Source organism: Salmo salar, chromosome 01 (assembly GCF_965601325.2).
Source record: "Salmo salar chromosome 01, fSalSal1, whole genome shotgun sequence".
NCBI classification, from domain to species: Eukaryota; Metazoa; Chordata; class Actinopteri; order Salmoniformes; family Salmonidae; genus Salmo; species Salmo salar.
This window is the reverse complement of record NC_138291.1, coordinates 8278078-8290000: the sequence shown is the minus strand read 5'-3', so window position 1 is coordinate 8290000 and position 11923 is coordinate 8278078. Positions and strand designations below refer to the sequence as shown.

The 11923-nt window shown below is 44.7% G+C and overlaps 1 protein-coding gene across 3 annotated transcripts in view; it reads right to left on the bottom strand.

Moving 5' to 3' along the window:
• The window catches only part of ephx2 (epoxide hydrolase 2, cytoplasmic), a 34112-nt gene extending 24308 nt beyond the window's left edge, over positions 1-9804 (bottom strand). For all 3 annotated transcript variants that reach the window (XR_006762943.2, XM_082961723.1, XM_045711372.2), the window contains exons 1-6: positions 9548-9804; positions 7842-7920; positions 7285-7444; positions 6814-7004; positions 4252-4374; positions 3990-4061 (exon numbers count right to left, since the gene is read on the bottom strand). Coding sequence is in view for 2 of the 3 variants with exons in the window: in XM_082961723.1 (XP_082817849.1) it covers positions 3990-4061; positions 4252-4374; positions 6814-7004; positions 7285-7444; positions 7842-7920; positions 9548-9651 (729 nt within the window). In the remaining variant the exon portion in view is untranslated. The remainder of the gene's footprint in view (positions 1-3989; positions 4062-4251; positions 4375-6813; positions 7005-7284; positions 7445-7841; positions 7921-9547) is intronic.
• Positions 9805-11923: the final 2119 nt, after the last annotated feature.

Below are 11923 nucleotides of genomic sequence, written 5' to 3'. Positions count from 1 at the left end.
GCTGTAGACAGATGACCTGGTGCTGCTGTCTCCCACTAAGGAGGGTCTGCTGTAGACAGATGACCTGGTGCTGCTGTCTCCCACTAAAGAGGGTCTGCTGTAGACAGATGACCTGGTGCTGCTGTCTCCCACTAAAGAGGGTCTGCTGTAGACAGATGACCTGGTGCTGTTGTCTCCCACTAAGGAGGGTCTGCTGTAGACAGATGACCTGGTGCTGCTGTCTCCCACTAAGGAGGGTCTGCTGTAGACAGATGACCTGGTGCTGCTGTCTCCCACTAAGGAGGGTCTGCTGTAGACAGATGACCTGGTGCTGCTGTCTCCCACTAAGGAGGGTCTGCTGTAGACAGATGACCTGGTGCTGCTGTCTCCCACTAAAGAGGGTCTGCTGTAGACAGATGACCTGGTGCTGCTGTCTCCCACTAAGGAGGGTCTGCTGTAGACAGAGGACCTGGTGCTGCTGTCTCCCACTAAGGAGGGTCTGCTGTACGCAGATGACCTGGTGCTGCTGTCTCCCACTAAAGAGGGTCTGCTGTAGACAGATGACCTGGTGCTGCTGTCTCCCACTAAGGAGGGTCTGCTGTAGACAGATGACCTGATGCTGCTGTCTCCCACTAAAGAGGGTCTGCTGTAGACAGATGACCTGGTGCTGCTGTCTCCCACTAAGGAGGGTCTGCTGTAGACAGATGACCTGGTGCTGCTGTCTCCCACTAAAGAGGGTCTGCTGTAGACAGATGACCTGGTGCTGTTGTCTCCCACTAAGGAGGGTCTGCTGTACTCAGATGACCTGGTGCTGCTGTCTCCCACTAAGGAGGGTCTGCTGTAGACAGATGACCTGGTGCTGCTGTCTCCCACTAAAGAGGGTCTGCTGTAGACAGATGACCTGGTGCTGCTGTCTCCCACTAAAGAGGGTCTGCTGTAGACAGATGACCTGGTGCTGCTGTCTCCCACTAAGGAGGGTCTGCTGTAGACAGATGACCTGGTGCTGCTGTCTCCCACTAAAGAGGGTCTGCTGTACGCAGATGACCTGGTGCTGCTGTCTCCCACTAAAGAGGGTCTGCTGTAGACAGATGACCTGGTGCTGTTGTCTCCCACTAAGGAGGGTCTGCTGTAGACAGATGACCTGGTGCTGCTGTCTCCCACTAAAGAGGGTCTGCTGTAGACAGATGACCTGGTGCTGTTGTCTCCCACTAAAGAGGGTCTGCTGTACGCAGATGACCTGGTGCTGCTGTCTCCCACTAAGGAGGGTCTGCTGTAGACAGATGACCTGGTGCTGCTGTCTCCCACTAAGGAGGGTCTGCTGTAGACAGATGACCTGGTGCTGCTGTCTCCCACTAAAGAGGGTCTGCTGTAGACAGATGACCTGGTGCTGCTGTCTCCCACTAAGGAGGGTCTGCTGTAGACAGATGACCTGGTGCTGCTGTCTCCCACTAAGGAGGGTCTGCTGTACGCAGATGACCTGGTGCTGCTGTCTCCCACTAAAGAGGGTCTGCTGTAGACAGATGACCTGGTGCTGCTGTCTCCCACTAAAGAGGGTCTGCTGTACTCAGGACCTGGTGCTGCTGTCTCCCACTAAGGAGGGTCTGCTGTAGACAGATGACCTGGTGCTGCTGTCTCCCACTAAAGAGGGTCTGCTGTAGACAGATGACCTGGTGCTGCTGTCTCCCACTAAAGAGGGTCTGCTGTAGACAGATGACCTGGTGCTGCTGTCTCCCACTAAAGAGGGTCTGCTGTAGACAGATGACCTGGTGCTGCTGTCTCCCACTAAAGAGGGTCTGCTGTAGACAGATGACCTGGTGCTGCTGTCTCCCACTAAGGAGGGTCTGCTGTAGACAGATGACCTGGTGCTGCTGTCTCCCACTAAAGAGGGTCTGCTGTAGACAGATGACCTGGTGCTGCTGTCTCCCACTAAGGAGGGTCTGCTGTAGACAGAGGACCTGGTGCTGCTGTCTCCCGCTAAGGAGGGTCTGCTGTACGCAGATGACCTGGTGCTGCTGTCTCCCACTAAAGAGGGTCTGCTGTACGCAGATGACCTGGTGCTGCTGTCTCCCACTAAGGAGGGTCTGCTGTAGACAGATGACCTGGTGCTGCTGTCTCCCACTAAAGAGGGTCTGCTGTAGACAGATGACCTGGTGCTGCTGTCTCCCACTAAAGAGGGTCTGCTGTACGCAGATGACCTGGTGCTGCTGTCTCCCACTAAGGAGGGTCTGCTGTAGACAGATGACCTGGTGCTGCTGTCTCCCACTAAGGAGGGTCTGCTGTAGACAGATGACCTGGTGCTGCTGTCTCCCACTAAGGAGGGTCTGCTGTAGACAGATGACCTGGTGCTGCTGTCTCCCACTAAAGAGGGGTTACAGAAGCACCTAGATCATCTTCACAGGTTCTGTCAGACCTGGGCTCTGACCGTTAACCTAAAAAACCCAAATATAATGATATTCCAAAAAAGGTCCGGAAATCAGGATGACAAATATAAATTCTGTTAGGACACAGTTCTATTAGAACACACCAAAAACGACACTTATCTAGGACTAAATATCAGCAACACCGGTAGCTTTCACATGGCTGTGAATGAGCTGAGAGACAAAGCAAGAAGAGCATTCTATGCCATTAAAAGGAACATTAAAATCGAAATTCCAATTAGAATCTGGCTCAACATTTTCCAATCGGTTATAGAACCAATTGCTCTATATGGCAGTGAAGTATGGGATCCACTCTCTAATAATGAATTCACCAAATGGGACAAACATCCAACTGAAATACTGCATGCAGAGTTGTGCAAGACTGTATTACAAGTGCAAAGAAAAACTCAAAATAACGTATGTAGAGCAGAATTGGGCCAAAACCCCCTCCTCATTCAAATAGAAAAAAGAGACATCCAATTTTTCAACCATCTAAAACCAAGTGACCCCAAAACATTCCATGACACAGCTCTATAATGGCAAGAGATGAAACCAGAGAAGAGTCCCCTCAGCCAGCTGGTTCTGAGGCTCAGTTCACTAAGCCAAACCAACCCCATAGAGCCTCAGGACAGCACATCTGGCCCAACCAAATCATCACAAAACATAAACAAAAATATATCACCTATTGGAAAGACACCACAAAAAATCAAAGTAAACTTCAATGCGATTTGGCTCTAAACAGACAGTACTTGGTGGCAGACTATCTGACCACTGTGACTGATAGAAAACTGAGGAAAACACTGACTAGGTACAGACTCAGAGAGCACAGTCTGGCTATAGAGACCGGTCGTCACAGACAAACCTGGCTGCCCAGAGAGGACAGTCTGGCTGCCCAGAGAGGACAGTCTGGCTATAGAGACCGGTCGTCACAGACAAACCTGGCTGCCCAGAGAGGACAGTCTGGCTGCCCAGAGAGGACAGTCTGGCTATAGAGACCGGTCGTCACAGACAAACCTGGCGGCCCAGAGAGGACAGGCTGGCTATAGAGACCAGTCATCACGGGCAAATCTGGCTGCCCAGAGAGGACAGTCTGGCTGCCCAGAGAGGACAGTCTGGCTATAGAGACCGGTCGTCACAGACAAACCTGGCTGCCCAGAGAGGACAGTCTGGCTATAGAGACCGGTCGTCACAGACAAACCTGGCTGCCCAGAGAGGACAGTCTGGCTATAGAGACCGGTCGTCACAGACAAACCTGGCTGCCCAGAGAGGACAGGCTGTGCTCACTCTGCTCCAGGGGAGAGCTAGAGACAGAGCTGCATTTCCTATTACACTGTGACAAATACTCAGACCTAAGAGAATATTTCTTTCCCAAAATTATAATTCAATACAAAGAATTTGAAACTATAAAAGATGAAGAAAAAATCAAATATTTATTGGGTGAAAAGCCAAAATGTGCAGAGAGACAGAGAGAGAGAGAGACAGAGAGAGAGGGTTGAACAAGCTTCAAGACCACTGTGTAATCATGTACATGCTTTCTTCTACATACAGCATTATCTGTGCTGTGTGTGTGTGTGTGTGTGTGTGGGTTGTTACCTTGATGGTGACATATCCATGAGAAACTTCTTCTGGGTTGCAAGAGGCTGGGTAGCTTTCTCCTGTTACGGCCTGGAACACACACACACCAAATCAAAACAGGGGATTTGAATAAAGCAGCTAGCGAAGTATCGGGGTGTCTGTGACAACAAATCTGACAGCTGATTACTGCAAATCTGCTAAATAATCGTCACCTACTCACCGAAATTTTCACGGACAACAAAAGTTCCAAAATGTTGGTGTGTGTGTGTGTGTGTGTTACCTGTACTCCAGTGAAGGTCTCTACTTGTTTCAGAGCTTCAGGCAGGTCCCTCACCAAAACAGCTGTCATCCCTAATGCCTCTGCTGCTCCCACCCCCTCCTCATCATCAGCCAACCACAGAGCCTGCAGTACAGAATGACAGGTCAGCTGTCCACTTATAACACCAAAATGGTCTAGGGTTAGTTTGAAAATGGAAAGGAGAGGAGGGACAGAGGAAGAAAAGGAGGAAGAGGAGGGGGAGGAGAGAAGAGAGAAGGGGGAGGAGAAAATAGAAGAGAGAAGGGAGAAGAGAGAAGGGGGAGGAGAGAAGAGAAGAGAGAAGAGAGAAGGGGGAGGAGAGAAGAGAGAGGAGAAAAGAGAAGAGAGAAGGGGGAGGAGAGAAGAGAAGAGAGAAGAGAGAAGGGGGAGGAGAGAAGAGAAGAGAGAAGAGAGAAGGGGGAGGAGAGAAGAGAAGAGAGAAGAGAGAAGGGGGAGGAGAGAAGAGAAGAGAGAAGAGAGAAGGGGGAGGAGAAAGAGAAGAGAGAAGGGGAGGAGAGAAGAGAAGAGAGAAGGGGGAGGAGAAAAGAGAAGAGAGAAGGGGGAGGAGAGAAGAGAAGAGAGAAGAGAGAAGGGGGAGGAGAAAAGAGAAGAGAGAAGGGGGAGGAGAGAAGAGAAGAGAGAAGGGGGAGGAGAAAAGAGAAGAGAGAAGGGGGAGGAGAGAAGAGAAGAGAGAAGAGAGAAGGGGGAGGAGAAAAGAGAAGAGAGAAGGGGGAGGAGAGAAGAGAAGAGAGAAGGGGGAGGAGAAAAGAGAAGAGAGAAGGGGGAGGAGAGAAGAGAAGAGAGAAGAGAGAAGGGGGAGGAGAAAAGAGAAGAGAGAAGGGGGAGGAGAGAAGAGAAGAGAGAAGGGGGAGGAGAAAAGAGAAGAGAGAAGGGGGAGGAGAGAAGAGAAGAGAGAAGGGGGAGGAGAAAAGAGAAGAGAGAAGAGAGAAGGGGAGGAGAGAAGAGAAGAGAGAAGGGGGAGGAGAGACAGAGGGAAGAAGAGCGACAGAGAGAGGAAGAGAGACATAGAGAGGAAGAGAGCCATAGAGACGAAGAGAAACAGAGAGAGGAATAGAGACATAGAGAGGAAGAGAGCCATAGAGACGAAGAGAAACAGAGAGAGGAATAGAGACATAGAGAGGAAGAGAGCCATAGAGACGAAGAGAAACAGAGAGAGGAATAGAGACAGGAGGAAGAGAATGTTTCTAAAAACTACCAAAGGCGTCTGAGCTACGATACTCCAAGCGATAACTTTCTGTTGTTAATGACACAATAGCTGAGAGCGACTCTACACAGGAAGGTCATATGGGGTTTCTCAGGTCGTGTGCAGACATAGCTTTGTAAAGGAAGGGGTGTGGATAGTTTTAGGAATGTAAGCACGGTAAATGCTACAACAACAGATGAATTCATGTTTTCCATGGGAGCTCCAAGCAGTGACTCCAAGACATTGATATCAGAAGTTGTTGCTAATTTGATGACATTTAGAAAATAAGATAATGTATGTGCACACATTTAATTTACTGTGTCTTCTATGGTAATGTCTATTCCATGGTAATGTCTCTTCTATGGTAATGTCTCTTCTATGGTAATCTCTATTCTATGGTAATGTCTATTCCATAGTAATGTCTCTTCTGTGGTAATCTCTATTCTATGGTAATGTCTATTCCATAGTAATGTCTCTTCTATGGTAATCTCTATTCCATGGTAATGTCCCTTCTATGGTAATGTCTCTTCTATGGTAATCTCTATTCCATGGTAATGTCCCTTCTATGGTAATGTCCCTTCTATGGTAATGTCTCTTCTATGGTAATGTCTCTTTTATGGTAATGTCTATTCCATGGTAATGTCTCTTCTATGGTAATGTCTATTCCATAGTAATGTCTCTTCTATGGTATTCTCTATTCCATGGTAATGTCCCTTCTATGGTAATGTCTCTTCTATGGTAATCTCTATTCTATGGTAATGTCTATTCCATGGTAAAGTCTCTTCTATGGTAATGTCTCTTCTATGGTAATGTCTCTTCTATGGTAATGTCTCTTCTATGGTAATCTCTATTCTATGTTAATGTCTATTCCATAGTAATGTCTCTTCTATGGTAATCTCTATTCCATGGTAATTTCCCTTCTATGGTAATGTCTCTTCTATGGTAATGTCTCTTCTATGGTAATGTCTCTTCTATGGTAATCTCTATTCTATGGTAATGTCTCTTCTATGGTAATGTCTATTCCATGGTAATGTCTCTTCTATGGTAATGTCTATTCCATGGTAATGTCTCTTCTATGGTAATGTGTCTTCTATGTCTATTCCATGGTAATGTGTCTTCTATGGTAATGTCTCTTCTATGGTAATGTGTCTTCTATGTCTCTTCCATGGTAATGTGTCTTCTATGGTAATGTCTCTTCTATGGTAATGTATCTTCAATTGAAATTTGCCTTCCATGGAAATTCTTGCATTCTTGTGAAATGATGACAAGTCAGATTGTGTGTGTGTGTGTGTGTGTGTGTGTGTGTGTGTGTGTGTGTGTGTGTGTGTGTGTGTGTGTACCTGTTTCGGAGGCACTCCCAGCTGTTTGAGAGCGGAGATGAACAGGTCGGCCTCTGGGACCCTGAGGCCGGTACGACAGGACTGTAGCACCACATCAAAATGGCCGGCCAGCAGAGAGAGGAGACGGCCAGAGCTATCTCCACACCCACTGTCATCCACCCACTGGTTGGCCAACACACCTGTCAATAACCCTGACAGACAACACAAGGAGGCGGGACTTGGCATGTGACCTTAGAATGTACAAGGTGTGTGTCAGATGTGTGTGTGTGTGTGCGTGTGTATGTGTGCGCGTGTGTATGTGTGCGCGCGCGTGTGTGTGTGCGCGTGTGTGTGTGTGTGCGCGCGCGTGTGTGTGCGCGCGTGTGTGCGCGCGCGTGTGTGTGTGTGTGTGTGTGCGTGCGTGTGTGCGTGCGTGCGCGTGTGTGTGTGTGTGTGCGTGCGCGTGTGCGTGTGTGTGTGTGTGTGTGTTACCTTGTCTGCGGAGCGTAGCTACGGTCTGCAGAATGTGTTTGTTGACGGTGGTCGAGTCTCTGAGTTCCTCCAACAGGCTCTTAACAGAGAACCCAGCAGGAAGACTGACCTTCTGGTCAGATGCTGCACTCACACACTCTGCATCAAGATCTGGGATCATCTACACACACAATCTGACGTGTCATCACAAGATAATGCAATCATTTCCATAGAAGGCAAATTTCAATAGAAGACACATTCACACAGAAGACACATTCACACAGAAGACATTTCAATAGAAGACACATTTCAATAGAAGACACATTTCAATAGAAGACACATTTCAATAGAAGACACATTTCAATAGAAGACACATTTCAATAGTCCATTTCCATGGATTATAATATAGGCTATATTATTTGTGTTTGTACCAGTTCTAGGGGTCACTGAGGAAGCGATGATCAAGATCTTGAACTTTTGGAGTTAACAGTTTGATAACTCAGTTCTGACCATGTTAGTAGTTTGAACTTGACGTTATTTGTCTGTTTAGGCTACCTCTGTGTGTGTGTGTAACTCACCTGAGAGAGGGTGAGTTTGCCCCTCTCTGCACGTTGCATGGCGCTGTCCCCGTTTTTCACCAGCTTCTCCAGAAAACCACTAAACCAGAACATAAATATACATTTACACAGCACAAACATATTGCACAATCTTGTCTGTCTGTCACTGGCATAGCACGTCATATGCTATGATAAAAAAATATATATATATTATTACAGCAAATTAGCTTTAAAACCGCAACAACAAAAAATCTTAGACTCATGGCAAAATGTGTAGAAAAGCAGGAAATTTGCTCAAGGATTCTTGAAAGTCGGGAGAATCCTTGTCCTGATAATATCGTAGCAGGGATATTATTTTTGTTGCATTATTTGAGATCAAAATGTACATTTTGGGGAATTTTATAAGGGAAAATATTAGTTTTTGCAATTTTCTAAATACTATGGAAATGCCCTTGTCCAAAGGATCCCAATTTCAAACTCGCCAAAAAAAAAAGTGTTTCAAATATAAAACAAACTGTCAATAAAAGATTTTAACCAAAAAAATGATGGTATGTAGTTTCCCTCTGTGACTGTAACCAATATTTATCTCAAAACTCTGATTCCTAAAAGATGTGTCTGGAGATTTGGTAAACTCTGTCAGATTTGTCTAAAATACAAAATTCATCTGGAAAGAGCAGAGTCAGCTATAGCATAAGGATTTGAACTCAATTTTGAGTCTCATAGCAAAGGGTCTGAATACTTATGTAAATAACAAATGATGGTATTGTGTGTAGATTGATGAGAAAAATTATAATTGAATACATTTTAGAATAAGGCTGTAATGTGGAAAAAGTGAAGGGGTCCGAATACTTTGCGAATGCACTGCATTTGCTGTTCTAGACCAAAGGGATAACATTTGCATTATAAAACGTTGTTTTATGTTCTAAATCTTGAAAAATTTGCCAAAATGCTAACACAATTAACCCTGAAGCATTTAATAGTACTATAAAACGAAGCAAATATAAATTTGGAGTTTTGGATTACATATTTGAATAATCTACTCTTAGAATGAAACATTCAAGGCCTTGAAACACTTGTTGGACAATCATTGTAAAAATCAAATGCCTTTGATGATGTCTGACAGAGTTGACATAAATCCAGTTAGTTGTATTTTATGAATACATTTTTGCGGGGCAAGTTATTCCTTTACATGCTTTGATAGATGATAATTTGGTGTATCAAAAATATATATTTCAAATTGGGTTAAATTAAGACAAATATTTGTGTGGGAAAAAGTTAAGATTGTCCCATCTTTCAAGAATCCCTGAGCGCTAAAACACCCTTATGGCAAAATGTGTAAAATAGCATGAATTTATCTACAATTTAAAAAAATATATTATTGGTTGGGGAGGCTTGCTCAGACCTTGCGGGGCCCAAGAAACTGCGCTACACCAGTGCTCTCTGTGGAAGTTTAGAGCAATTTTGGATGGATTTCTTTTTGTAAAAACGGTATATTTTCTTACCTTCAGGTCATGTAAAAACCGTTAGCAGATTGATTCGGAACAAGTAAAAATGGGCTGCAATAACGGGGCTATCCCCGACAGTCAGCGGAACGTAGCCTAGACTCTTGTAAAACTATGATTTCAGTAACGCCATGCTTGTGTTATGTTTAAAGTATGCGTGTAAAGTTTTAGTGTCTGCCAGCACTCTGCACTATGTCTCACCCCTGGAAAAATATGTATTCCTACCTGGGGAGTTTGTGAGTCTCTTCGAATTTGAGGAAAGTTTCTGCGGGTCTGGGAGAAACCACGACACCCCACAGATTGAACAAAACTGCCTTCTTGCTCGCCATTTCACTGTTCTCTCTGTCCGGGAAATCTTTACAGGGCACTGGGGAGTAAAGAGTCAAAGTGAAACTCTGAACTACTACAAATATTTATGTAGAAAGAAAGTATTCAGCCTTTTCATACAGTTACACAACCCCTCCCCTAAGCAAATGGATGCGTTCATCGCAATCGCGCCGCAGAGAAACGGTCTAATATGTCTAATAATAAGCGCAGCGCGACTGTAGTAGTAAGACTGCCTTGAACGCAACCAGTAAAACTTCCCTAAAATGCTTCTACTGACAAGAATCAATTCAAAACAGGCAAATATCACACTCAAAAACCAGCGCGCTGTATGAGCGCTTATAGATGTTTTGAAACACATTCATGAATGACTTTCTGCCGTTCTGTATGTTTATTTATTTATTTTGACCCGGCTGGGCTTCACTCCTGACATCATAGAAACACATAACGCGTGGAAGAATGCGTAGAATTGCAGGAAATTTACTTTAAAACAGCAACATTTTCTTTCCGCCAACAAGAGGTGTGTGAACAGTGTGGGCAGTGGTGGAAAAAGTACTACATTGTCATACTTGAGTTAAAGTAAAGATACCTTAATAGAAAATTACTAAAGTAAAAGTGAAAGTCAATGCAGTTGCTAAAATATACATAAGTAATCAAAAGTAAACCAGATGGCCAATTTCTTTATTATTATTATTATTGGAAGATAGCCAGGGGCACACTCCAACACTCATACATCATTTACAAGCAAAGCATTTGTGTTTAGTGAGTCCACCAGATCAGAGGCAGGGGATGACCAGGGATGTTCTCTTGATAAGTGTGTGAATTGGACCATTTTCTTGTCAAAATGTAACATGTACTTTTGGGTTCAGGGAAAATGTATGGAGTAAAAAGTACATTATTTTCTTTAGGAATGTAGTGAAGGAAAAGTACAAGTTGTCAAAAATATAAATAGTAAAGTAAAGTACAGATACCCCCATAAACTACTTAAGTAGTACTTTAAATTATTTTTACTTAAGTACTTTACACCACTGGTTTGGGGTTGCGAGGTTGGGATTTGTTACTATCCTGTTAAATAACATTACTATCCGAACCTTTGTAACCAAGGAAACGTGTGTGACTGGACCTTTGTAACCAAGGAAACGTGTGTGACCGGACCTTTGTCACCAAGGAAACGTGTGTGACCGGACCTTTGTCACCAAGGAAACGTGTGTGACCGGACCTTTGTCACCAAGGAAACGTGTGACCGGACCTTTGTCACCAAGGAAACGTGTGTGACTGGACCTTTGTAACCAAGGAAACGTGTGTGACCGAACCTTTACCACCAAGGAAACGTGTGTGACCGAACCTTTACCACCAAGGAAACGTGTGTGCCCAGACCTTTGTCACCAAGGAAACGTGTGTGACCAGACCTTTGTAACCAAGGAAACGTGTGTGACCGGACCTTTGTCACCAAGGAAACGTGTGTGACCGGACCTTTGTCACCAAGGAAACGTGTGTGACCGGACCTTTGTCACCAAGGAAACGTGTGTGACCGGACCTTTGTCACCAAGGAAACGTGTGTGACCGGACCTTTGTCACCAAGGAAACGTGTGTGACCGGACCTTTGTCACCAAGGAAACGTGTGTGACCGGACCTTTGTCACCAAGGAAACGTGTGTGACCGGACCTTTGTCACCAAGGAAACGTGTGTGACCGGACCTTTACCACCAAGGAAACGTGTGTGCCCAGACCTTTGTCACCAAGGAAACGTGTGTGACCAGACCTTTGTCACCAAGGAAACGTGTGTGACCAGACCTTCTCAAATAGTAGTTGAGTACTCCTGCTCTATAAAATCTAATCAAATAAAATGTTATTAGTCAGATACACATGGTTAGCAGATGTTATTGGTCAGATACACATGGTTAGCAGATGTTAATGCGAGTGTAGCGAAATGCTTGTGCTTCTAGTTCCAACAGTGCAGTAATATCTAACAAGTAATCTAACAATTCCCCAACAACTACCTTGTACATACAAATGTAAAGGGGTGAATGAGAATATGTACATATAAATATATGGATGAGCGATGGCCGAGCAGCATAGGCAAGATGCAATAGATAGTATAACATTTTTATTTTTTTATTTTATTTTTTATTTCATTTATTTATTTCACCTTTATTTAACCAGGTAGGCTAGTTGAGAACAAGTTATCATGTACAACTGCGACCTGGCCAAGATAAAGCAAAGCAGTGGGACAAAAACAACAACACAGAGTTACACATAAACAAACGTACAGTCAATA